Source organism: Lipomyces chichibuensis (genome assembly GCF_038497645.1).
Source record: "Lipomyces chichibuensis strain CBS 12929 unplaced genomic scaffold V1513scaffold_3, whole genome shotgun sequence".
Lineage (NCBI taxonomy): Eukaryota > Fungi > Ascomycota > Lipomycetes > Lipomycetales > Lipomycetaceae > Lipomyces > Lipomyces chichibuensis.
In genome coordinates, this window is record NW_027117455.1 from 38,348 (window position 1) to 64,669 (window position 26,322).

Below are 26,322 nucleotides of genomic sequence, written 5' to 3' on the forward strand. Positions count from 1 at the left end.
CTCACTCGCCTTGTTAGCACTTCCAACATCATTTGTGACAACTGTTATTAGGTGACGATCCCAATGCTTCTAAGATAACAAACAACATAACCGTGGCATGAACGAATGACCTTATAATACACTACCATGTTCGTAATCCAATGATATCAAAAGAACGAACAAATGCAGAGAACCGACAAAATAAAGCAATGCAAACCTCAATACTTATTCGCGTCTATATACCCATTTCAATCCCAACCGAACAAACCGTAACCCACACTAGTTCTCGTGCGTAATCAAGTCATATGGACGGGAGACGTCCCGCCCATTCCAGCACCTCGAGACTCATGACGACCATGACCATGGTGACCGGTAGGGTCAAGACGACATATCCCCAAAACAGAACGGCCGCCATCTCGCGCTCGAAAACTTCATTGAGCTGGCAGATCTGGCTCAGCTGGATGGCGGGCGGAGCAGTTGCAAGCAAGAAGAGGACGACCAAGAATATTGGGTCGTCGACGATCGAGATGTGGACGAATTTTGCAAATACTGCAAGGATAGGGATCAAAACCGCGCCAGATATGAGCATGCGTGCCACGAGAGAGGAAGCGACGATTCTTTTGAAATTCGGCGACGGAGGAGCGGCCACGTCGTCCGGATACAAGTTAGCGCCGAGAACGACGAGGATGAGAGGGACGGAAACCTGGGATGTCTGAGTGATGGCAGAAGTGAAGGTGCGGTAGATAAAAGTGTCTTTTTCTTCGAAGATCAAGTGCTGGAGCGGTGGAATTACTGCCACAACAAGCGCGGAGAGCATGGCCCAGAGAGGCGGATTCATATATCCCATTACCCTGACCAGTAAGAGTTTGACATTTCGAACTGTAGTATTGTCGGCAATGCGGCGGAGCACAGATCGGTTGAAGTCCTTCCGAGACGAGCGACTGAAGGATGGCAGCAGGGCTTGATTGGGACGATAGTACAATGAGCCACTGGGAGAGTCTGATATGTCCGAAGAGCCGCTTGTGTCAGTCGAGCAGTCCTCTGAAAGAAGCGGCTTCGGGCTCATGGCAATCGTCTCGACGGACAACTCGGGATTTGCATTATGTGATATATAGTGCGCGGCCTCCTCAGCTTCATCGGAATCTGTGTCAGTCGAGACTGACAACTGGGAAGAGTGCATCGAGATCGCGTCGCGATTATAGTCTTGTGAGAGCAAAGAGTTGTAGCCCCAGGACCAACGCAACATCTGGCCAAGTTGCTGGAAGATGAGCAGGTAAAGAATACCTCTGGACGCGATCATGTCTGCGGTGTCATCGGGAAGCCACTTGAGGGTCGGCAGAGTCTGGGCGAGAGCGATTGTGAGGGACACGGGCAGACTATTGGAATTGGCGAATACGGCCATTGCGATAACAAAGTTTGACTCGCGCCGACTGAAACCCTGGAAGCGGTTGATAACCAGGGCAGCGAGATATGACACTCCGGCCGTGAGCACAAACAGAACAGGCACTATGGCGAGGTCGACCAGCTTGTCGGCTGTTATTGCGGAAGCGAGCTTGACGAAGATCAGACAGGGTGTAAAGAGCATTACGTTAAGCTGCGATATGTGCTTCTGTAGTGACGGATTCAGCAGGCGGATATGTGCGGCCCAGAAACCGAGCGCACACACAAGCACGACCTGGATGACCGCCTGGAAAACGAGGAACGCGAGGTGAGCATAGGATGGGTGCGAGTGCGTAGCCTCGCTGGCGACATATTCCGGAGACGACGGCAATGGCAATGCCATCGAACCGAGCGGGAAACTGCTAGGAGTAAGTGAGCAGCAATTGCGAGAGGACGAGCAGTACTCGCAGCACTCGCCAGTGACAGTGTCGTTGAGAAATCGCAGAGATCAGAGCACACGACACAGACGAACTGGAGAGGTCATCACTCTTCTAAATATCATCTCGGACAAGATTCGAAGCGGAGCCGGCGAAATTGAGGCGCATTGACTGACTCGGCTGAAACATCAACCCGGGTCAGCAACCTTGTTGACACGTGCACGGTCCACGCCTCCCAGTGGGATGGAATGAGTCTTCACGAGACATTGGGTCAGACTGCCCGATAAGGTGGATGTCGTCAATTTGTGTCGTGAATTGCTGATCCTTGGGATCCCCGCAATATTTACTTCTCTTGTCAAATTACGTGACTGATTCTTACAAGCTGATTTGCATCATATTAGGTCAACAATCTACGTAAAATTCTGGAACTGTTGAGCTGTGTCTTGTAATTGGAGCTTCCTAGGCCAGCAGTCACGTTCGCGCAGGTTTTGGACGGAATTATAATACTAGAGTTCCCCTCGCAATTGGGAGCTTTTTATGCATATGGTATTGGTATAACGTCTCAATTTGTGTTTGAGTGAAGCGGAAATATGTAGTAGATCGTATCAAGCATTCACCACAGCTCTAATTGTATTTCTCAGTCTCAAATACCTTGCCGACTTATAGATCTCATGGATCCGAAGATTGTACGAGATAAACCGTGAGAAACCTCAAGCCGCTGTGATTCTGCTCATAGGCACTACTGGCGGAGCTTAACCAAGTTAACTGATAAAACCTTTGTATATCAATGCTTGTCTGCAGGAGATAGTGGAGATAGCTCGGATTTACGACGGTCATATCGGAAAGTTTCAGAAACCCGGGTCATCGAAATATAATACCCATCAATCCATCATTGGGTATGAGGTACAAAAGATATAGGAAATATTCTTACGCTGGTCCAGTAGAAAGGAATGGACTGTCCTGCTCTATATTTTAATATACTAACTGCCAATCACGTGGACCAGCAGCTATAACTAGATTCAATTACAGTACACATATATAAATACATAATATGGCGACAACATCTACCTACTCTCGTCAACTTTCATATCATCCTTTCCAACCTTGTCCTCCATTAGAGCCACCGGCTTTTTCTCCTCGTTTTCTTCTTCTTCGTCATCGTAGTTCTCGTCCTCCTCGACCTTCCGCTGGGGCCCCTCCTCAGCAACTGGCTTTGGTGTCTCAGGGGGTCCTGGTGCTGGAGCTAGTGTCGTAGCCGGAACAGGCGCCGACACGGTTGGCGCTGCCTGCGCAGGCATAGGCGCAACCGCGGTTGCAGGAGCTGGTGGGGTTGATGTCGCAGCCCCAGATACTGCCGGCACAGGCGACTCTTTCTTCTCCTCCGTGGGCACGCCTGTTGGCGGTGCGGGCGATGCCGCTGCCGGTGCTGCTGATGCGGGTGACGGCTTGCGCTCTGGCACATCCGACGGTCCGGTCACGCTCGACAACCAGCTCGACTTGACCGGCGCAGGAGTATCCGACGGTGCTGCGGCTGATGGAGCTGTAGAAGTGAGAGGTGGCACACTTGTGGAAATTGAAGGCAATGGCGACGGCGCCGGCGCGTTGGATACGGGCTGCGGAGTGCTCGACTTGGACAACTCTGTCTTCGGTCCATCTGCGTAGCCCTCCATCGTAGTTCCTTCAGTCGCTGACACTCCATGAAGTGGTCCTGCGCCTTCCCTCGGTGCGTTTTCGTATATTGAAGAAACACCAGGTATCTTCTGCTCCTGCTGTGCCTGTTGGATGGTCGCCGAGACTGGAGGGACCGACTCTGAACGCTTATCCTCCAACGCCTGCTTCTTGTTCTCGCCACTGTGCTCGTCATCCCATTCTCTATGCCGCTTGGTTGACGGGCCTTGTTGACTCGACGAGGGCGAGGGCTGCCTTTGAATCTGTGGAAGCTGCTCGTGCTGATGCGCATGCTGAGGCTGTTGCGCGTCCATAGGTCTGTACGTCGAATGCAGCGGAGGAGGCTGGTATTGCGGCATCGGCTGCTGTGCTTGGGAAGGTGGAGGTGGAAGCTGCTGCAGCACAGCCTGTGATGGGTGCTGATACTGTGGCATCAACGGGAGCTGATGTGGATGTGGCTGACTCATTGGAGGCGGCGCTTGCTGTTGTTGCTGCTGCTGGAGCTGTGGTGGAGGCGCCTGCTGTCCCAACGGACCTTGATGGGCAAGTGGATTCGGTGGCGCGATTGATGGTCGCGCGGGGCCAGCTAGTGCCGGAGGTCCCTGCTGAGGAGGCGCCGCCTGACCATTCATCGGACCATTCCATCGAGGCGTTGGCGGGCCAGACGGTGCTGTCTGATATACCTGGGGATCGTGAGGGCGCGGAGCCGGCGGCTGAGCGGGCTGCTGTGCCCCATTGGCTTGTTGAGCCTGAGGGTTCCGGAGCTGTTCGAGACGCGCCTGGATGTGCGTGTTGGTCGGATCAAGTTCGGCAGCTCTCTGATACGCATCGAGCGCATCCGACAGCTGGTTGTTGCACGATTCGTATAGCGTACCTAGGTCGTACCAGACCTCCGAGATATACGGATTAAGACGTATCGCACGCGAGTACGCATCCAGCGCGTCTCGATATTGATTGATCTGGTAGTAAAGCACTCCAATAGAACACCAGAACGTCGGGTTTCGGCCCTCGCGATAAACGGCCTGCTGGTACGCCTCGTAGGCCTTGTTGTACTTTTGCTGCGCCATGTAACACCGTCCAAGCAAGTACCAGCTTTGTGCGTCCTGACCATCCGCCTCCAACGACTTGGTGAGGTACGTGATGGCAAGATCCTGGTTCGCAAACGACGAGTTCTGTTGGTGATATAGCCATCCAAGCTGCTGCAAAACTTTGGCATGGTTCGGATCATCCAACAGCACGCGCTCATAAGCCTCTTTCGCAGATTTATACTAATTGCGTCAATATCATTTTTTTCTATATGCACCAACCCAGATGTCTTACATCCTTGCGCTGTTCGTATACGTGACCGATCTGGAACCAGATGTCGATTTCGGTGAGCGGACGGGGCGGATTGTGCAAGATGTACTTGAAGCACTGCAAGCTGAGGTCGTGCTTCATCTGCTGCTTGTATATGATGCCCAAACGGAAGTAAATTTCGTTTGCCTTTTCGAACTTGGGATCCATTTCCATGACCTGTGTGAAGGCCTCCTCAGCGTACTCGAGAGAGCCGTAGCGGTCGTAGAGAATGCCGATACCGTACCAGAGCTTGGGCTCCTTCGGGTCCCGCAGGTGGTAGAGCGCCTGCTGGTAAGCCGAGTACGCTTTCTGAAGATCGTCCATCATGAGGTAGCAGTGGCCGAGCGCACCCCAAGTCTCGCCAGATTCCTGGGAGAACGTGAGGATGGACTGGTAGTACTCGACGGCACGCGCAAACTGCTCCTTCTGGCGGAGTATGTTTGCTATCGCACTCATTGCCGGGATAGAGTACGGGTTGTGGCGCAGGACTGCCTCGTAGGCATGCATGGCACGGTCGTGGTCTCCCATCATATCCGCGATGTTGCCTGTTCCAGTTAGCATTCAACTCAGCTCCTACAATCGATTCGGAAGATCGCACCAATGGACATCCACGCCTGCTCATTGACGGCCTGGAGCTTCTGATACGCGGACACAGGGCCAGCTTGCTGCTGACCATTCTGCTGATTGGGGGCCGGAACAGGCACGGGCACGCCGGCCACACCACCAACTGGCTGGCCCGGGGCTTGCTGCGGTTGGGGCGCGGGCTGACCGACTTGCGGAGGCGGCTGCTGGAGTTGGATTTGAGGCATTCGATATTGTGCGTGTTCCGAAAATTGGTGCTGGTGATGGTGGCGTATGTGTTGGCGGAGTGGGTCGGAGAGAAGGAGGGGTGGAAGACTTGGAATTTTGGCGTTAGCAGATGCAGCGGGGTGGCCCGTGCGCGCTTCGTGTCACCCGCTTGAGATACATTATAATCTGCGTAAGTAACGCGGGGCTCGTACTGCACATCAGGTCAGGGTTACGTGCGGCGCCTGCACTGTTTAGAAAATACCCTAAACCTTATTTCATGCAGGGACAGTTCGTACCTTGGCCACGCGCATCGTCGGGTATTCCATGAATAATTTCTCCGAACACAAATACTCCTCGTTTGAAGCTAGAGTCCAAGAAGCCAGTATACTCATCTCAGACTGGACGGTCACGTAGGCGCAACTTTTGAATAGTCTGCGCTCTTGTTGCATTGTCAACTCCTGATCCTGGTTCTCGTACGTGTGACTAAATATCGCAATGATCCACGCACCGATGGAGACCACTCTTAATAGTAAGCAGTCAACAACTACATTCGCATTCAGCAAGTCCACCGGTCCCGCGCACATTCTGCCAAGGAATATCTACAACTGCCTTCTCTGCTGTCAGCTCGAAAGTCCGGCTGCGCAATGTCTCCCGTCTGATGCACGCCGCTTCCTTGTTGCCCCAGCTGGACATCATACGAATCCGCGCAGTGTCGTATATCAGCTGGCATAATCGAGTCTGCGAGATTTATGCTGCGCCAAGGCCGGAATTCTAGCGACACTTACCTTCACAGAAATCGACGCCCCAAACAGAACATCACGCGCAAAGTGGGTGCTTACACTTCGGCTTGCTAGGATCATATTTGATCAAGCGATGTGCGTATCAGTACAGTGACCTAAAATATTATTACTTTACTCTACATACTTCAGTTCCGTGTCAAAAAAAATAAGAGCATTATGAAGTTAGTTAACTCAGGCTCGGGAACCGAATGGTGCTAAATCTCTACTGTAGAAGTGAATATGCCGAAATCAATCCCATAGGCCTGCATGAAGGCTTGGGCTCTTACCTCTGTGCTCCGCCAGCCAGGTATGAGATTCAAATGTTCGCGACTGGCGGCAGGTCGTCCTGCACGGGAATAACGTCGTCGACACCAAATTTGCTTCATATGGTCCTTGCGAAAATGCTGCGGATGCGTCCTGGCCACCGACGGGCAGATCGAGTTTTCAGAAATCCCTTCAATGTGCATTCACAATGACATGTCTCACAAGACAATGCGGGTCGCCTCTACCCTTCAAGTTCCACCACATCTTATTAGCAGTATGCCTGAAAGGATGACAATTAACTCATTCTTTCTCTCGTTGTTGACAGCGTTAATGAATAATGTCACCAATGTGCAAAGTCAAAGCCTGAACTTTCAGCGGGTGCACTCTCACCATCATTAGTATAGTTGACATTCTAAAAACGGTTCGCTGGTTTTTTTCTCATCGAGCTAGGTCTCAACACCTCCAAGAATCTGCTGTACGGTATTTCTGATAATAATCAACATCCAACGAAATTGCGTATGGAAGGTGGCTTACGCTACGACGGTTTAACTTGCTGGATGTTACTGTCGATTTCTTTCCAAACTCACAAGATATTGAAGATATCCGGGATCAGTAAAGTCATAACAGCAAATCATAAAATCGTTTCATCACAGCCAAGAATCTGGAGCTTCTAGATATTTCTGAAACCCTATTCACTGAAGAAAAAGACCATCTTATTCCGAGACCAGTGTTCTACACCACCACCGCCGAATCCCGACAATCTACCTGTCCGCGTCTTCCTGATCGACCCTTCAAGCAACTCACTAACTACGGATACTCAGGAATGTTATCTGCACATGGAACTAGACGATATTCAAGTCGCACTATTTATTACCCCAGTAAATTTATTTCCAAATATTGCTTGATTTCAATCAGCTCTCCGGCAAATCTGCAATTTAATTCCGAACTGGAAGATCTGATGACTCTTGATTATCAAGTCCACAATTTTGTCTTATTGCTAGAGATGAGATACGCCTAGAGATGAGATATGCTGTTTTAATACACTAAACATAAAAGTATGTACAAAAGTTAGGACGCCGCAATAAAAACGCAATTCCGAAAAACTAATACAAAGTACGCTATATAGACATCGTATTATATAACTGCTGAGTATGTATATTATATCTACCAACGTGAACTTAATTTAACTGCAAAATCTCTCTATACTGGCTCGACGTCGGGCACCTAAAGCATGGTGTGCATGCGGCCCGACGCTATTTAGTTGCCGAAAACTTTATCGAAAGCAGGGATCAAACTATCCGTCATTAGCATTGTACATATTTGCAAAGTATAGAATCGAATACATACGTCTGAGCCAGCGCAAAACTGAACACGAGCTTCGGTCCCGTTGTCAGTAGCTTCGGCACGAGACCCTTGAAAAAGCTAGAGAAGCCTGCATCATTGTCAGTAACGTTTCTCCGTGGCCCGACAGAACCCGCAAAGTAAACGCACCCTCATTTCTGGCCATGTTCTTCAAGATCGTGAAGCCCGACTCTGGATTGTCAAAATTTCGGTTCTGGATACGTGTCTTGATAACGTCAAGAGGAGCAGATACGATAAGCGAGGCAGAAGCACCGAAGATAGAGGCAACGAAATTTTGGGTCCAGGTCGCAGTACCATAATCTTTCAAGCCAAAAATAAATTCTTTCGCGAAAGCATTACCGCCGAAAAGCTGTTAAAACATTAACATCTCGTGATCAACCTTTAAACGAAAGTTATCCATACTGCGAACGAGCCAGGGGCATTTCGAGCAGCAGTCCAGCCCCAGCCTCTGTACAATCCCATGCCCTCATCGAGAAGAATCCTAACGAACCCACGGCCCTTAAAAGATTCGGGGTTGGTTTGCCGCTTAATCTTTAGGACGTCGAGTGGAAGGAGAACGATCTCACCAATACCGATAAGACTAAAATCTCAGCACAAACCAAAAAGAAGCACAATAGCAGCAACATACCTGCCGGAAGTTGCAGACATCACAGCCTTGCCGGTCTTCTTGCCGAAGGCGTTCTCAAAGTCAGCCCCAAAGCGATAGGCCACGATATCGTTCACGTAAGGCTGCCCACCGTACTTGTACACACGTTGCAAGACCTAGTGAAAATTAGCTACAATTCGTCCTTTTCAGTCTAAATGTTCGCAACCAACCTTGTATCCGGCGGCATATCCCAGACCTGGGAACAGAGAGAAAACTTTCCGCAAAGTAGATTCGTTCGCGTAGTTTCGGAACACGACTTGATTTAGCTGTGACAAGCTAGTGACCTAACGTTTCGCACTACATTAATCACATTCAAGTTCTATATCCCTGCAAATTATATAACATACTCGTGTGTGGTTGCTCATCAACCGCTTAGCCGTAGTGTCGACCTATCACCCATGAGTAAACAGAATCTAGTCTTCTTGTATCGATTGTCCCCCCTCCAATTCAGATCCAAATCTTACCGGGTGAAAAAGAGCTAGCTCTGAAATACCTGCAGTCGCTATAAACAATGTTAATTGAGCCGGCAATTCCTCAGCGAGATTTTTATCTCGACGATGTTAATTGAACTCAACAAACCTGATCCCAACACGCGAGCAGCGGCAGAGTTGGACTTATCCTTTGCTCCAGTGTGTGGTGACATTTTCAGTAGCGCAAATTATTTACTTTAAAATAAAGAAATTTATCCGTCTATGAATACTTCTAGACCAATGAATGTTGCGTGAAACTCGTGGCTGACTCGATTGGAGAAGTCACAAATTTTGCGCGCGGCTCATTCATGCCAGTGGGGGTTACCATATTGCAGCTACAACTCAACATCGCCCTACATATCAATAGTACGATATAATGTAGGTTAATTTGAATGATTGGATCACTATATCTGCCATCCCTTTGGGTGGTCAATATGCAATGGTCATTTTTTGGCGCGACTTTGCCTATCATCGGCAATAATACAACTACGTATAACGAAAGGATCAAGTACTTATGTTAACAACTGTTTATTAATGACCATTAATGGACAACTAGACATACGGAAGCTGCATGTCGCAAGTTTGGCTGTTATAACAGCAATTCCGGAGGCATATGTTTTATCTACTCGATTAAACGACTATCTGCACTACTGGAGTGCTTAAGTGAACGCTAGATAACAGACACTAGCTGGACAGCAGATATCCAACATCATTCGCTAATTGTGTCGGCGCAAAACATCCTGAGTATGCCAAAATAATGCTAATAGTTGCTTTCAGGATATAGCCGTTATCATAGGACTGCGGCGAAGCAATTCTCCGGAGATCGGAGATAATTGCCAGCCCAGTTCTCGAGTCCCGTAAAACCTTCCTTTCTCGTATTCTCACATGACGCGGACCAAACCGTCGGAAAAAACACGCCAGATTTGACCTACTCAAACTTATTTTAAGGTTCTTATTTTGGCTCTATGTTAAAACAATACCCTAACCATGAACGCCGGAACGCTGGGTTCACAGAGAACACTGTTCTCACTTAAACCCAACACTTACAAAGGCTAGGGCAAATAATTTGTAAACGGAGACCAAAAATCAGCTTCATTGTATGAACGTCCGTGGGCAACAAACCCTCTAAAAAGATTCCGTACGCAACGGCAGCCCTTCTCTTATAACCAATTCTCAGTTGTACCATCGTTATTCCAATAGCGTCTGTTACTGGGACAGCAGGCGATTGGTGACGTGACTTCCAGCGTTGAATCCTCGAGAGCAGTTTGACAAAATCAATTGGCGCGGGGGAGAGAGGCTTGTTGACTCCCAGGTGAGTTATCCAAACCTGCACAGGACCGTGTGGCTATTGTGATTGTGTATTGCCTCTAATACTCACATTCTTCCAGAATAATAGTCTACAATGGCTCAGATAGATGCGTTTGATATTTTCATATTAGGTGCCGTGTTGATTGGTACGGTCGCGTACTTCACGAAGGGCACTTTATGGGGAAGGAGGCGAACTGCGTCCGCCCTCGTTGGCAAGTCTAACGGCGCCGCTGTCGCGTCAACGGCTACACGCAGCATTATCACGAAACTGCAAGACAGCGACCGCGATGTCGTCGTGTTCTACGGATCTCAGACTGGCACGGCGGAGGACTATGCCTCTCGTCTGGCCAAGGAGGGACACTCAAGGTTTGGCCTGAAGACCATGGTCGCCGATATCGAGGAGTATGATCTCGAAGACCTCGACACCTTCCCTGAAGACAAGGTTGCGATATTCGTCATGGCGACCTACGGTGAGGGTGAGCCCACAGACAACGCGGTTGCGTTCTACGAGTTCATCAGTGGCGAAGACCCAATGTTCTCTGCGATGGAAGATCCCGAACGACCTTTGAAGAATCTCAAATATGTCGCTTTCGGTTTAGGAAATAATACATATGAGCACTACAATGCTGTCATCACGCGCCTGAATGAGGCTCTACTGAAGTTGGGTGCAAGCCGTATCGGTGAAGTCGGAATGGGTGATGACGGTGCCGGAACGATGGAGGAAGATTTTTTGTCGTGGAAGGAGGAAATGTGGAGCGAGTTCGCTAGCCAAGTCGGTGTTCAGGAGCGCGAAGCCGTTTATGAGCCGGCTTTGAAGGTTGAGGAGAGCGAGCTTACGACCGAGGATGCCAATGTCTATCTTGGTGAGTTCAATAAAGGTCACCTTGAAGGCACGGAATCTTCACCGTTCTTGCCCCATAATCCATATATTGCGCCTATCACTTTGTGTAGAGAACTGTTCAAGTCAGACAGCAGAAATTGTTTGCATGTTGAGATCGATCTTCAGGACAGTAACCTCAAGTTCACGACTGGTGATCACATCGCGGTCTGGCCGCAGAATTCAGACAAGGAAGTGGACCGATTCCTGTCTGTGCTTGGTCTGATCTCGAAAAGGGATGATGTGATAAACGTCACAGCTATTGATCCGACGACGAAAGTTCCTTTCCCAAACCCGACGACTTACGATACTGTTGTTCGCTACCACCTCGAGATCTGCGGTGTCGTTTCCCGTCAGTTCCTTGCTAGCTTGGCCCCGTTCGCCCCCAGCGACGAAGCCAAGGCGGAAATCACGAAGTTAGGAAATCTAAAGGATTACTTTTCCGAGGTCGTTTCATCGCGATACCTCAACATCGCTCAAGTCCTGGAACGCATCTCTTGTGGCGTGACTTGGTCGTCTGTCCCATTTTCGTTGATTCTCGAATCTATCAACCATATTCAGCCGCGATACTACTCGATATCGTCCTCTTCTTACGTTGACAAAACCAAGCCGCATATCACCGTCGTCGTCGAGTCTATTCCGACGACAGCGGATGCCGATCCGTTGAAAGGTGTTGCATCTAATTATCTCCTTGATCTGAAATATAAGCGGGAGAATATCAAGAACCCGAGTCCGTCTGCCGTCAGTTACGCCACCGATGGTCCACGAGGCAGGTACAGGGGCAACAAGGTCCCTGTGCATATCCGACATTCAAATTTCAAACTCCCAAGTAACCCGGCAACACCAATCATTATGGTCGGTCCCGGAACCGGTGTTGCGCCATTTCGCGGCTTCGTACACGAGCGGGCCGCGCAAGCGGAGGCTGGTGTCCCCGTTGGCACATCGCTATTGTTTTTTGGAAGCAGAAATCGGACGGAGGATTTCCTATACTCTGAAGAATGGGAAGCGTTAGGAGAGAAACTCGGTGAAAGATTCAAACTTGTGACAGCATTTAGCAGGCAAGGCCCAGAGAAAGTGTACGTGCAGCATCGCCTAGTCGAGAACGCGGAGCTAGTCAACAAATTGTTGCAAGAGGGCGCATATTTTTACGTCTGTGGTGATGCATCACGGATGGCGAAGGACGTCAGTGCGTCTCTCGCCAAGATAATTGCCGCACAACGAGGTATTGCTGAAGAGCAAGGTGAGGAAATTGTGAAGAGTATGAGGGCACAGAACTTATACCAGGAGGACGTGTGGTCGTGAAGCGTAATTTGTCAGACGAATATTATGCAGGCATTGCTGAGGACTGCGGTGGTAGTGTACTTGTATGTGTATATGTGTTATTTCCATTTCATTGGTTTCTTTTTGTTACGGATTCTTGTGAATTCTTACTCGTTCGTGATTTTGTTGGGTGGGTGCATTATTATGTACTGAGTAGTCATAGACATAATTAATAACTAGAGCACTTATTCTGTTACTGTATCTCAGTTGTCTAAAAAAAGGGAAATATTATTCAGCAGTTAGGAATTTAACAGCGCTGATATTCCAAGTATCATCTGGTCAATTCTTTAGCTTCAAGCATAAACCAAAAAGTGCATAAATAAAGCCCAGTTATTATTGGCAACATCAGTCGAAAAACTCTCCATTTCCTAAATCTTGCCCATAAAAAACTGCATTTTCGTGCGGCTCATTATTGCTTTGACCTGTTGTCATCATTTGCCGTGATCCCCGAATCCCGACCGAGACGATTCTCGGCCCCGAGCCGCACCACCCCCCTGATGAGTTTGGGGCATGGATTTTGTTGGGCCTTGTATTCCACATGCTGGTCCGCTCCCCGCAGTATAAGAGCTCCTTTGTTTATGAACAGTACCAACGCTATATTACCTGCCGAGTCTTTAGTACTATTCCCGATAAAAAGAAAGTCTGACCATTAAGCAGTTTGGTCTTGATAGGATTGTCAGGAGCCCGAGGATGGACAAAGGTACTGATTGCCCGCCTCATGCGGCTCAAAACATGGAGATATCTTTACGTGCGCCAACATAGCAATTTTTTCACTAGCAACGCATACAATCTGATGCAAGGACATTAAAAATATGCCTACTAACAAAAGACAGCTACGAAGTATGGTACTAGTTATTTAACCTTCTATTACAATTGATACGCACAATAGGTACACTATTCCGGAGCAGCGATAAAGTTTTCTAGACCTTTGTCTCCGACCTTACTGGACCTTGGTCTGGTAGGATTTGGGACTGTGTGCGCCCGATACGAGTTGATCCAGAAGCCGATGAACAGGTATGTCAACGGGGCCAGGTAAAGCACGTTAAACCAGAGTGCGAACGTCTGTCCCGCGTTCACCAGGCAGCTTCTGTACTGTCCTAGACTGGGATCAAAGTAATAGATAAAGAAATGCACAATGGCGAGACTACCACCAAATACAAACTGACAGATCTGGGTGGTAGTTAGGGCACGTTTGACAGCTTTCGGGACCTTGACACTTAGACCGGAGAGCGTGTAGTAGAAGTACATGAGCATGTGGATGAACGAATTGAACACGACAAAGATCCAGATTGGCGGCGAGGCAAAGCGGATGCCGGCCCACATTGAGAGCATAGCACCTGCATGGTGGTAGGTCTGCAAAAAGGACGAGCGCTTACCTTTGGCGAGGATGATGATCGTGTCGAGGATCTCGTAAAACTTGGACAAGTAAAATAAGAAGCCATAGTAGTTGAGTCCGTGACCCCAGATGCCTTCGTTCAGCGAGCAAAGGCCTCGCCAGAAGTTCGAGCTGCCGCGAGAGTGACTGCGCGATGTCTCGATCACAGTTCGTACAAGTGAGGAGATCATGCCAAGACACGTCCAGGCAGAGTAGATGCAGAGGAACAGGTTATGGGCAATGACGAGCCATTTGAAGAGAGTTGTGCGTGCAAATCGCACTGGCTCCTTGCCGTGGCCGCGGGATCGATTCAGGATGTGCACGCACGTGGCATATATGGTCGCTATGGTCACAGGTACACGGATATCCATTAGCCTGTCAAACGAGCTAGCAAACAGCGATCCCTCTCGATTATTTGTCAGTGATATAAAGAGATCAACAGTGAACTCGCGCTCACCTGGGGGCCCCTGCGGGAACGCGATTCCAACCGGAAGCTTGAAGATGATGCTGGTGGGGGGTGAGGACAAAATAGCCGACGAGTTGTCAAATATCGTCCGGGTAGACGCCATTCCCCATGTATCTTATCGAAGTAAGCAAACACTGCTAATATCCCGGAGTGGAGAGGAAGGCAGTAACAACGAATGAAATCGGCCCATAACCAGGCTATTTCAAAAGGCTCATCAGTAGAGTCCCCGACAAACGCCGGCTAGAAATTGGAGCTTATGCTCACGCTCCAACTCTGGGCGGCGGCACCATTGAGCCGCAACCTAAATTCAAAACTTGAAAGCTAAAACCTGGAAAATGCGATTTTCCTGTTTGCTAATCCTCAGTTCAAGGCCGTTCGTTGGCAGCAATCAGCTACTCCATAACACTGGATTACCTGCATTCTAGGTCGGTGTCCAGCAATTCGCAGAACAGCCTCTATATGGCAGCTGTTGAGAGCTATTTTGATTTGCCGCATGATACTTCTACGATACGATCATATTTCACTGTAATAGTGCTAGCTCAATAAAACCACTCTCCTGCGAACGCACAATTGGCTCTCGACAAAGCATTTCATAGGCAGTTAATGCAATGCTTGCCGCTGCGCCTCGTCCCAAGTAACAAATTCGAATGCGACAAGATACACGACTTCCGTGTCATGAAGTTGTTAATGCGGTCGCTGGCCAAGTCGCACAATCGCACGAGAAGGCTGGCAATGACTCGCGTTATTGCACGTCTAGAGCAATTGCATAATTTCCTTGCAAATTTGATTATTATTAATAATACCGGCTCTATTTTATTTCTACGCTTTTGTGCATGGTAATAAGCAAGAACGTAATTATACTCTGCAAAATGAATTGACACGCCTAATCGTCCTCGGTAATCGATCGACCCGTCAAACAAAATAACCTTCGCACTACTCGTAAATTGATGGCATATTTAGGTTTAATAATGTGCGGCTGAACAATCTGCCATATCAAAATGCTGTCTTGTTGCGGGCCTAACCCGGAATATGAACCTTATTTAGTCCTCACTGTTAAAGTTCCGCAATCGAAGGTCTAGGTGGGGCATGGATGTTCTCTCCAGGTCTTGGAATGTACACAACAGCTTATTATGGGCTTACTCCTACAGATACTTGAAGCGCGATTGCTGTACTATTGGATCCAAATTAGGAAGGGCAGTATTGGCAACACTTCATGCAACGAAGTGCCTTCCAAAGAACTACAATTCCACTTAACCATAGGATATCGCGACTCCCATGCCTCTTCTTCTGCAGCTTCTGCTACGTGACTTAACTCGTTCAGATTATCACAAGATTCTGCGAACGAAAAATCTCGCGACAAAGCTTGTTCATCGATGCTGCAGGCGGCAGCACTCTCACAGCATCGGCCCACCTTGGGGCAGCAGTCACCGTCGTCGATTACTCGTCCGTCTCTGACCCAGCAAGGGCAAGCTCCCTACGTCTGTCCATCGTGCTCCCGTGTTTTCTCGCGATCCGAGCATCTTGATAGGCATAGTAGGTCGCATGACCGGTATGTTCTGTGTTTGTGTTATTCGTACTGCTGCCGTTAACAATCCTACAGTGGCCATTCCAAGTGCTTCGTGTGCAACGTCTGCGCCAAAGCGTTCACTCGAAAGTACGCTCGCAGTCTTCACAAATATTGATAGAGCTATTCCACTGACTCTGTTTGCTTTAGGGATGTACTTACTCGTCATGTGAGAGCTGTTCATGAAACGCCATCTGCACCTCGTCGATCACGAAAGAAATCATGTGTGCGCTGCGCAAGGTAACCTAATCGATATCTTGCTTCGTGTATCGTGTTAACGTTTTGCATAGTTTTAAAATTCGATGCTCAGGAGGGGCCATCTGCGATGCGTGCGCGAAGAGATCGTTGCAATGTGTTTACGAGTTTAGACGTATAGCTGGTATTACTGGGACTCCCAGCGCCGACCATGCAGAGGAAGATGACATGGAATGTAGCCCTATTGTCGAAGACAAGAAGGCTACACCCGAGGCTACTTCGGCGGAGATTCCGCGCAAGAAGTTCACCCAAGAGGAATCCACCGCGCAATCATCAGTGCAAGTACCTACGTTTGACTTTAATCACGTTCCAGTTGTGCCAGACGACTATTCTTCAACACTACCTTGTATAGATGCTAAGCTACCTGACAAACTGCCGCTTTATGGCTCGTCTAGTACTAAAGCAACCACGAAATCGAGGCAATCATTTCCACCTACAAATGCAAGCAACCAAATACGGACAAATGATGCTTTTCCCTTACCACCGCTACCTGCAACGGAGACCGAGGCGGTGCCAACATCAATTCCGCCGTCACTGGGAAACGTCACGTCGAGCGATAATTTAGAAGACTGGCTTTTTGATCCAGGTGCGTTTGAACTTGACTGGTTACGCGCTGACCTTGGTGTCACGGATTTGTATGGCGGTGGAATAGCATCAGCGTGTAATAATTCGAATGTCCCTCCATCTCTACCCATGCAAGCACCATATGCAACTTCCTCCGGTACTACAATGTCAGATAGGTCCATCAACGATGCATCAATTGTTTCTTCTCTCCCTACACCGCCAATGTCTACACAGTCTCAGGCGTATACGCCTCCGTATGCCAAGAAGTTTTATTATGAAAAGTTTCGTCAGCCATCGCAAACCGTTGTCCAACAGCAGCCAACTGGCGCCTTTCAGCAGACTCTACCGCCGCTGTTGGAGTCTCAAATCGCGTCCTCATCTGCTCAGTCTCCGATTTCTCCCCAGCCGCACATTTCGACAACGGAGCCAGCTTCTCCGGCGGCCTTGTCAACAAGCTCTGTTGTGCCTACTCAGCAATCACAGTCATCTGCCGGAAAGTGTCGTGTCTCGTTAGCGCCGCTATCATGGCTCGGCGACAGTCAGCCTGCCCTAGCGCCTCCCCCGGCAAGATTACAGTCTTCGCCAAAGTTCGTTGCCTCGTCGATGTCGCTATCTCTTCCTCCACCTGTTCCATTTAGCCAGCTTGTCACTAGGCGCCAGCAAGAGCAAGATCCCGAGCGGCAACAATCTGATATATGGCCTTGGGCGCCTCGTAGTCTGACTTCACGGGAAGCGAATTCCGTCAAATTACCGCCTCTGCGCAAGTTCCTGGAACAGACTGCGACGCTTAATGTACTGTCGGGATCGCAGTCGCCTCTCGGCTACGAGGGCATCGACGAGCAGTGTCGGAGTGAAATCATCTCATTACTCGAGGTCCCTTATGAGCGCCATCCGTACGCCGAAGTTGATATTAGTAAATTCCCTGATCGGCGGACACTCGACACGTTTTTACACCTGTACTTTGAGCACTTCCACCCGATTTTACCGATGATTCATCGCCCGACCTTCCGGACTCCGACTTGTCCTTCGATTCTGTTAGCTACGATGATTAGCGTTGGGGCGAGTTACGCCGATATGGAAGGATCACTTCAATTTGCGGATACTTTGAGCGAACTGTGCAAGCGAACATTACTGTGGCTGGGAAATTATGACAGCACATACACGCGGTCGGGATATTTCGTCATGGCGTTCCTTCTGCAGAACATTCATGCACTCGGGTCCGGTGATAGTCGCTTATATGAAGAGGCAGACGCGTCCGGAAGCTATCTTGTGTCTAATGCGCGGTCAATGGGACTTTTTTCGGCACCGCCCAAAGAAACTTTGTTCTCGGTTACAGGAGACGAGAGTGATGAGGACTTGGAACGATTGTGGCACGCATGGAGGGACGAAGAGATGGGTAAGCGGCTTGCGTGGTCCGTGTTCGAGTACGACAGCTCGATCTCGACGTTATCGTCTCGCCGCGGTTGCATGGCTCTTAATGATCTATGCAATGATATGCCGTGCGATGAACGTCTTTGGGAAGCACCGACAGCCAGGGAATGGGCAGCGTATGCGTTTCCGCCCGGACAAAACACTCTTGCACGCGGATTACCTTTTTATCCTACTTTGCGGGATTTGATTGCCGGTGCCATGTCACCTGATGCGGTGCCTAACTGGGGTAAACGACTTTGCGCGCAAGCAATCGGCCGGATATTGCGGGATTTCAGAGAACTGGAAGATTCCGCGCTGTCGCAAATTTTGCCAGTCCCGCCGACGGATTATAGTCAGTCGGAGGAAACGTTGTTGCGTGCACTGATATACTTGCACGATTCGATGACGGATCCGTACAATATTCTCGACATGGTGCACATGAACATGACGTGCCTGATCGCGCATTATTCGCATTTGTACACAGCTCGTGAAATCATGGACCTCGTGATCGCGCTTGCTAGACACAGGAAAGCCGACCGACTGGATGCTATGCATCGGATCCAGGTTATTTTCACGCTGGACCCAGTGCATTCGCGGAAACTCGCGTGGCACGCAGCGCAGATTATTGGTATTGCAAGACGGTATCCTATCCGGACGCCATGCGAGACCATGCGCGTATTTTTGGCGGGATTATTTTTGTACGCATTTGCGAAATATTTCCCGCCGCAGAGGATTCAATCGGATGCGACAGCTGTCAAGTTGGACACGCTGTCGTGGCTGAACAAGTGCCCACAAACTCAACAGACGAAAACTGACGACTTGGAAAAATGGTTTTTGGAGGGCGGCAGGGCGAGTATGGATTATGTGGAGGACCTTTGCGGCCGGGTCGGGGACACGGGCGGCGCCGCCCAAGGTGCGGAGAATGTGCTGGCGGTCGTGTTGGCTACCTTGCGGAGTATGAAGAGTTGGGGCGTTGCGGCGAAGTTTTGTAATGTTTTGATATATGTACATAGACGGGATACTACGGAGTAAATAATGTTGTATTATAGGATGTAAATGTATGATTATGTGTTTGCGTTGGGAACTGGTCTTATATTGTGTTGGATGGTGTAATAAAATTGTTTTTATTTCACGACTTATGTTTGGTTAATACGCATGATGATGTATGAAACGAAGAGAAACGCTTTCTGAGATTGATGGGATACAACATGTGTCTGTCGTGAATCTATCCGGCAGGCCCTCAATTGCGAGTGCTCACATCATGGCGTCAAACCGCAAAAGCTCATTGGCGGGTGCAAGGACCTTTTTGCGGTGGAGGGTTAGTCTGCTAGTCGGGTCGTAACTGTGGTGTCAATCTCATCTACATGCTAAAAGATCTATTCCTCTATAAATGATTAAAAATACTTCCAGTAACCCTCATCGTATGCCTCAGTCAGCCGTTCATCTTTGCCAAACTCCCGTTGCCACTCAGTAAACCCACCTCTCAGGACATACACCGTCTGCTCTGTACGAGACTTCTGCTCAGTATCTTCTGAATCGGGGGTCTTGTATGATCCGATCATTTCTTTGTAGCGGATATACATGTTTGCGGCCGCCGGCCCTCGTTGTTGTGATAACGCGCAGTGGAAGACAAGTACCGGAAATTCTTGCAACTCGGCGTGAAGATATGGAAGACCGACTGCGAATGATGACGACGGGTGATGCCGGGATGCCTTGATATGTCCCTATAGATTTTCCATCAGAATCTCTACGTGCTTTTATACTCTGAATCATACATACACCGATGTAGTCATCGTCCCGGACATCTATTATCGCAAATGAGGATGGCCGGAAGGCATCGGTTGCTGGATCAGCTAATAGCCAGGTTTTGAGAGTATGCTTGTCTATTATTTTTGGCGGCATGGATATGGTATCGTGACGGAACGAGTAGAGTGGTCTCAGAGATTTGTCGGCTAAGGGTTAAGTGCAATTTGATGCATCAAGCGTTCCGCTGGCTATTTTCTCAGGGGTCACTTTGGTTCATTGCTGTGTTGTTTATTTTGACTCCGCACGCCTCGCTTATCAACGACGCTGACACGATCCGATCACAGGACAATATTCGAATAGCAATCATAATTTATTATTAGCATCGTTGTATGTATGTATTATTGAACTATCAATACAAAGTGGAACGAGTAGCGGAGAGATCCCATCGGTGTATGTCGTCATGTGCCGACAGCTAGTAATCAATTCCGAACAATTCGAGCTTCGGAGAAACCGGCTGACGATCATTTCCGTTATGCCGAGATGACAGCTAGGTGCTTATTAAATTGCGCCGTCACACTGCTGTACTAGAAAGAGATAAACTGCTGTTAAGAGTGACCGGGGTAGCATGTCGAGCACAGTCACCAAGTCGGTTGCATTCTATCCGCCGGCGAATCACTCGAGCATGACCGTTCTTCGGAATCTTCGGATTACACCGAAGTCGTCGTACATCGTCTCAATTCTGACAGGCACGAGAACTCGGGATGCGGGGTGGAGAACATTGCGATTCGATAGACAGAGGTGGCCGCATCTGAAGCGAGTAAGTATGAGTTGAGGCTTCTACGATCAACTGTATAATAGCATAAATAATTGAAATTGTGTAAATTTGTATATTACCAGAATACACTAGAATGCGAATCCAGTTTAGTTGGTGTATGGGTGAGGAGTGAGTAGATAAGTGCTGGGCACAGTGACTATTTTATTATTGGTTTCGGTTACCAGCAACACCGGACCGTTGATTGTGGCTCTCTCGGTGTAGCACCAGCAAAGCCAAAAACACTCATTTATACTTACACTCCACTCCATCCACACTTGATATTCTGTGCTTACTGTTTGTCTCCTGCTCACTCCATCGATTCTGCTCCTGCGCACGTCAACTATCCGGCCCCAATAATCATAATCATGCTGGAAACAGCAATCAGCGATCACGACGAATCTGAAACTGATTGCAGCGTCAAGTCGTCCGCGTCTCTGGCATACAACCAAGTGTGCGCTGTCTGCACAGAGCTCGCGGCAAATGATCCCGCATATGCTTCAAATCTGTCGCATTCTGACTTTGCTAGACTGTTTCCTCCGGCACCAAACACGCCGCTGTTCTTGTCCTTCGTCGAAAATGACATGCTTTCAATCGACATTTCCTCTGACCCCGCTCAACGCAACCGCCTATTTCTCGTATCTTTCCGGCCATTTTCTTCCTACGGAATGGTCTTCAGATTCGGGTTTTCCGACCGTGAGGTGTGTGCTATCGCCAGCAGATCCTTTCGTCGCAAGATCACCAAGCGTCCTGGCACAGAACTCTACTTTGCCAACTACTCGCGCGTCGAACTCAAACCTTCGGCCTTTAAGACGCGAGTGCCATCAGTGATCTCGCGGTCATCCTCGACGCTGCCGACCTCGCCCGGCGATAACGGCTCCATTTCATCCAGATCGTCGGGGAACAGAGACGAGGTGAGTATTCCCGATAAATACTCGTTTGAATACTGGGGCGTCCAATATCGCTGGCACCGTCGCCGCCTTCGTCGGTCCATGTCCACGTCCTCAGCGCTCACAGACTCGTCGGGAGCTTCAAACGATGAGTTCGCGGAGGAGTTCGATCTCGTTGCGTCGGACCACAATGTCGGTCACCGCAATATCGCCATTGCGAGTCTCGTCCGCTCGCGTCAGTCACCGTCATGGGAACTCTGCTTTACTCAAGCATCGCTCCCGAACGAAGACCATAACCCTCGCGCTCGCGCAGAAGTCATCCTCGCCACGGCGTCCTGCATCACACGTCGGGAACACCTCACCCTCGCACATCCTCATCCGCAGGACGACCAGAACACCAACAAAGCCGGCCTCCACCATGACACTCATCACCGCATCCCGCTCGGGATAACCGCAGGCGGCTATCGCATCAGTGTAGAGTTACTCACTTGGAAGGCGTTAAAACACGAGATGTCGTGCGTTTGGAATGACGTTTCCGGCGCGTTGAAGACCAAAAAGTAATGGTCGCGTGGGACTATTACAAAATGTGTATATTTGTTTGTTGCCGTAACTGGATAGTACATATTTTTATTGCTCTTTGCTTCTTTGTTATCAAAATCGTGTCGATATGTGTTCGGGCAGCTTGGGCGCAGTGGATTGGAGTGGACCTTTTGCGTTCGCTTGGGTAATTTTAGAATACGGCAGTGCAGTAATGAATGGCTTGGCAAATTCCTCCGCAATTAAAGATTTCAAGCCGTAATTAAGAACACTGGCATCACCGGATATACGAAGCTGTACTTGTATGCTCAGCAACGGACTCGAGGCTTGAGTTGGTCAAGTATCCAGATCTAGTGCTAGCGCTCTTTAAGCACTTTAACACTTAATATTTGCGATGCGGACCGAGGCGAGCAGCAATACTGTGAGACCAATATATAGCAAGCTTTTGGACACTCTGTGTGGACTGCAGTGATTAGTGGTCAGTCCGATCACGATCATCTATATGATCACAAATGGCCCGTATATAGTGCGCGATGTAATCACGTTAATAGGGCCAGCGTGTATTCCTCGCGCACATGATCCGTCACTGGCACATCATTGATCATGCAGTTTCGCGTTCCACACTTACTCGCATCTTCAAAAGTGCTGGACTTTCTGTTTTCCAGCTAATTCGTATCAAAATGCCCGGGCTACATCGTTCGCGCCGGTAACAGCTCACATTGTGACCCGTGATCGGACAATAACCCTACTCCACTGAATCCGACCAACCAACGCAAATTGCATCCCGACGCCGACACCGAACTAGTCAATCACCAAGCTTGTAAACTCTGCAATAGAGACATTGCATCAGCGAATAGGTGTGTATGATTTCATTCATGCTTGCAAGATTGTCGGATTGAGGATTTCGTGTTAGAGATTTTACTGGCTAGGCTGTTTGGGGGGGGTGGGGGGGGTGGTGCGAGGATTCGGGATGGGGAAGCGGATTAGTAGGCTGTTCATGATGATGATGCTAATGAAATAACAGAATACTACTAGACAGACATAATGGCCGGTGCAGTGTATCATATTTTGGGACGGACCGTCAAGCCTCATCAGGTATGTTCCTCATTCTTAGGTCGCTCTATCAATTTCTACAACGTCTCTGGATCTACATCCAACTGCGGAAGAGCTTTATTTTTTCTGTCGAGTTGGGTGTTTCAATTCTGGCAGTCACACGTCACGGGATGCGAGTGGCCACTAAGTGAGAGGGAATAGACTAATTGGACAACAGCTCGCCATCGCGACTCTCGGAACCACTGCTCTCCTTGTTTACGGCTCGACCCGCGGCAAGAAGTCTGAGAAGGCTGCTTTGCCCCCTATCAATGCTTCCAGCCCTGAGGAGGAGGATTTCGTCAAGTGCGTTTTGTTTGAATCTTTCTCTCCTCCTGAAAATGGAGTACATGGAAGAAGAGATTGCTAACGTGTGTAGGACTTTCTTGAAGTCGCTTGAGGAAAAGAAGCCCGCACATTAAATATCACTTAGCGTCGATTGGAGAGAGTAGACCTCAACTCGAGATTTCCGATGACGTAGCATACGGCGATTATGAGATTTTTAATGTATAAATAAGCATAAAAAGCGTTTATAGAAGATGCGACGTTGTGCCTCATGCAAATTTAGTCTTACATCAATTTTAACGTGGTCATCAATCACATAATATTTACAAGTTGGTCCAACCCATCTAACCGTGCATGCCCAAGAAAAATAGTAAATGTTATAACAACATATACGATATGTAATACGCATCACTATATTTCGTCAGTGGTAGAATTGACGGGGGCTCTGCAATCCACGAGACAATTGACGAGATCCCGCGCACTGACGTGGATAACGGAGGACTCGGTATCCCGTAGTCCAAAATTAATCATGACGATATCGTTGAGCCAGCCGTGGAAGAAATCAGTCACGATCGGGCTTCCGGGAAATTGCAGCGGCATTTCTCTCAGCAGTCCGTGTGGCAGGTCTTGTATCCGTGCCCACGGTGCTTCCGGCGACAAGAACGCGTCTAAAGGATTTATTGTAACTTTGCCTGATTTGGAGTCCAGTTTGGGATTTGAAGCAGTAGCACCAGCATCCTGCGCTTGTGGTATCGGCGCAACTGATGGTGCGGCAGCGGCCGCTGATCTGGAGTCTAGTTTGGGATCTGAAGCAGTAGCACGAGCATCCTTCACTTGTGGAATAGGCGCGACTGATGCTACGGCCTCGGCCGCTGATTTGAGACTCTCTTCAGATGCCAATTCCGTACGACGAGCGAGACGACGTTTTGATGTATCTAATTCGCTCATGGACAGTTTTCGTGGCGAAGATTTATGATAATCATCCCAAGAAAGACGGGTCCTCACCGAGGAGTCCCAGGCCATGCTTACTGTGTACAGCATTTGCGACTCGTCCATGCCGGCGAATACGAGGTTCCTTGATCGAGCGATAATATTGAACGGCGCGGTCGCGTTCATGACAACAAGATATCTCTCGTACAAGATGTCCATGCGCCGGATCCGCTTAATGTGCGCGATCGATATTAACACTGTGTTGTCTGCGGTCGGCTGACACGGAAAGTCGCACATTGTCAGCCGTAATGCGTTCGTAGCTTGATGGAGGTGAATATTGTCTTGCTCTATTGTCGCAATGCAGTCTTGGTCACCGTCAGCGATGTTCACGTTCGGGTCTTGTATGCTTGTCACCAACTGCGGCTTGAGATTGTGGTGAATGAACTCGTTGTTCTGTAGATCCCACACGAAGAACCAATTCTTTGAAATTTCCTCTGGGGAAGGCGAATCTAGCTCATAGTATTTGTTAAATCGGATCGGTACATGTTCAAGCTGCATTTCCTGGCTGAGTTCCGGGATGAGGACCCGCAGATCGATGACATACATCCCAAGGCAGTGCTCGTGCGAGTTCGATCCGACGACCATCAACGGCTCACCGAACGGGGAGAACAAAGCCCTTGGATCAAGAAAGCCCTGGTCGACTTCGAGCCAGTCCCACTTCTTGCATGCGCCGGTCATGGGACGAAACCTCGGATTGTCGAGCTTTATCGGTGTGGTGGTGCACTCTACGACCTTGCGTTCCGTGATCGGCACTTTCTTCCAGCGCATAAAGCACCACTGAACGTCGTGGACGGTATCCCGGCCAGAACGAACTATGCCAAAGTACTGGTGCTTCGACGTAGCGGGGAGGGGCAGTAGATTGGGATTGTATTTCCCCGGTCCTTTGAAGCGCACGCGTGAAGAGGTGAGGTCGTCGTTGACGACTGATGCGAGCAGCGTTGCCTTTTCGCTAGTGAACGGTTGTAGATTGGAGCATGTGCCGATGCTGGAATGTGCCCGGAGATTCTCTGACAACACGAAATCCTGGATGACAGATTGCGAAGATGCCGAGCGAAGGATGAGCACAACAGCAACGATGACGATGAACAGCAGCACGAGAGACTGGTTCTGCCGCCGCATGATGGCGGTATTGCGGAGACCAAGGGCGACAAAGCTGTAAGAGTAACGAGCTATTATATTACTACTGCGTTGGAGTAGTAAGATAATAAATTTGTCAGTCACCTGTGCGAGAAGGTGGGCTCGACAACATTAAATATTAGGTCAGGCACTAGCGCCAAATAAAGTTCCAGCTATACCACAACGGCTGACGCTGCGGCTGCGACGCATAGCCGTTGTCGGCGAAGAATTAATTCAAGTTTATCTCGTATTTGTATATTATAGCAAATTATAATTTCCTGGGCACTAGGATTACAATCAAGGCATTGGGCATGATTAGAGCTTTCGGGTAACACTTTTGGACAGCCTGAAGTGATCTCCTCACAGCTCAGCACATACTGGATGGTGCTTCGTAGAATAAAGAGCCATAGCTACAATATCGCAATTCGCGATACCAGGAATCTAGCCATGTACCAATTAAATGTATATTAAAAAAAGTAAAACTTGTAGCCGCCGACAGCAATCGAATGCCGTTGCCCAGAATCGAACTGAGGTCTCTTCGGCCACAACGAAGTGTACTGACCACTATACTACAACGGCCTTAATTTACATGAAATTGTTTAGTAGCAGG

General features: G+C 49.0%; 10 protein-coding genes and 1 non-coding gene across 11 annotated transcripts; 4 read left to right on the forward strand and 7 right to left on the reverse strand.

The window, feature by feature from the left end:
* Positions 1–36: 36 nt before the first annotated feature.
* V1513DRAFT_436916 (auxin efflux carrier) lies at positions 37–1,916 on the reverse strand. The gene has a single exon (XM_066896842.1). It carries the CDS (start codon positions 1,760–1,762, stop codon positions 281–283), a length of 1,482 nt encoding a protein of 493 aa, XP_066755746.1. The 5' UTR covers positions 1,763–1,916; the 3' UTR covers positions 37–280.
* An 802-nt stretch (positions 1,917–2,718) lies between these two features.
* On the reverse strand, positions 2,719–5,735 carry V1513DRAFT_162454 (uncharacterized protein). Its single transcript, XM_066894251.1, has 3 exons — positions 5,398–5,735; positions 4,785–5,344; positions 2,719–4,732 (listed from the first exon to the last, which is right to left on the reverse strand). The coding sequence occupies exons 1-3, from the start codon at positions 5,606–5,608 to the stop codon at positions 2,861–2,863; spliced, it is 2,643 nt and encodes an 880-aa protein (XP_066755747.1). The 5' UTR covers positions 5,609–5,735; the 3' UTR covers positions 2,719–2,860.
* Positions 5,736–7,888: 2,153 nt separating this feature from the next.
* V1513DRAFT_373592 (mitochondrial carrier domain-containing protein) lies at positions 7,889–9,282 on the reverse strand (the record flags this gene model as incomplete). Its single annotated transcript, XM_066894818.1, has 9 exons — positions 7,889–7,925; positions 7,979–8,063; positions 8,123–8,342; positions 8,396–8,573; positions 8,622–8,755; positions 8,810–8,923; positions 8,987–9,028; positions 9,104–9,141; positions 9,219–9,282. The coding sequence occupies 9 exons, from the start codon at positions 9,280–9,282 to the stop codon at positions 7,889–7,891; spliced, it is 912 nt and encodes a 303-aa protein (XP_066755748.1).
* A 914-nt stretch (positions 9,283–10,196) lies between these two features.
* Positions 10,197–12,837, forward strand: V1513DRAFT_394105 (uncharacterized protein). Its single transcript, XM_066895325.1, has 2 exons — positions 10,197–10,421; positions 10,498–12,837. The coding sequence occupies exon 2, from the start codon at positions 10,512–10,514 to the stop codon at positions 12,594–12,596; it is 2,085 nt and encodes a 694-aa protein (XP_066755749.1). The 5' UTR covers positions 10,197–10,421; positions 10,498–10,511; the 3' UTR covers positions 12,597–12,837.
* Positions 12,838–13,462: 625 nt separating this feature from the next.
* On the reverse strand, positions 13,463–14,689 carry V1513DRAFT_436934 (GNS1/SUR4 family-domain-containing protein). Its single transcript, XM_066896843.1, has 2 exons — positions 14,447–14,689; positions 13,463–14,395 (listed from the first exon to the last, which is right to left on the reverse strand). The coding sequence occupies exons 1-2, from the start codon at positions 14,556–14,558 to the stop codon at positions 13,509–13,511; spliced, it is 999 nt and encodes a 332-aa protein (XP_066755750.1). The 5' UTR covers positions 14,559–14,689; the 3' UTR covers positions 13,463–13,508.
* A 941-nt stretch (positions 14,690–15,630) lies between these two features.
* On the forward strand, positions 15,631–19,514 carry V1513DRAFT_436935 (fungal-specific transcription factor domain-containing protein). Its single transcript, XM_066896844.1, has 4 exons — positions 15,631–16,004; positions 16,056–16,109; positions 16,170–16,259; positions 16,310–19,514. Exons 1-4 carry the CDS (start codon positions 15,829–15,831, stop codon positions 19,278–19,280), a joined length of 3,291 nt encoding a protein of 1,096 aa, XP_066755751.1. The 5' UTR covers positions 15,631–15,828; the 3' UTR covers positions 19,281–19,514.
* On the reverse strand, positions 19,322–20,200 carry V1513DRAFT_436940 (Cdc25 family phosphatase). Its single transcript, XM_066896845.1, has 2 exons — positions 20,028–20,200; positions 19,322–19,972 (listed from the first exon to the last, which is right to left on the reverse strand). Exons 1-2 carry the CDS (start codon positions 20,148–20,150, stop codon positions 19,643–19,645), a joined length of 453 nt encoding a protein of 150 aa, XP_066755752.1. The 5' UTR covers positions 20,151–20,200; the 3' UTR covers positions 19,322–19,642.
* A 973-nt stretch (positions 20,201–21,173) lies between these two features.
* Positions 21,174–22,256, forward strand: V1513DRAFT_429271 (uncharacterized protein; the record flags this gene model as incomplete). Its single annotated transcript, XM_066896316.1, has 1 exon — positions 21,174–22,256. One exon carries the CDS (start codon positions 21,174–21,176, stop codon positions 22,254–22,256), a length of 1,083 nt encoding a protein of 360 aa, XP_066755753.1.
* A 741-nt stretch (positions 22,257–22,997) lies between these two features.
* Positions 22,998–23,923, forward strand: V1513DRAFT_436948 (uncharacterized protein). The gene is made up of 4 exons (XM_066896846.1): positions 22,998–23,089; positions 23,257–23,327; positions 23,503–23,627; positions 23,701–23,923. Exons 2-4 carry the CDS (start codon positions 23,277–23,279, stop codon positions 23,741–23,743), a joined length of 219 nt encoding a protein of 72 aa, XP_066755754.1. The 5' UTR covers positions 22,998–23,089; positions 23,257–23,276; the 3' UTR covers positions 23,744–23,923.
* V1513DRAFT_436950 (uncharacterized protein) lies at positions 23,836–25,938 on the reverse strand. The gene has a single exon (XM_066896847.1). It carries the CDS (start codon positions 25,713–25,715, stop codon positions 24,018–24,020), a length of 1,698 nt encoding a protein of 565 aa, XP_066755755.1. The 5' UTR covers positions 25,716–25,938; the 3' UTR covers positions 23,836–24,017.
* Positions 25,939–26,219: 281 nt separating this feature from the next.
* On the reverse strand, positions 26,220–26,291 carry V1513DRAFT_t13. The gene has a single exon. It is a non-coding gene; the product is annotated as a tRNA-His (tRNA).
* Between the last annotated feature and the right edge of the window lie 31 nt (positions 26,292–26,322).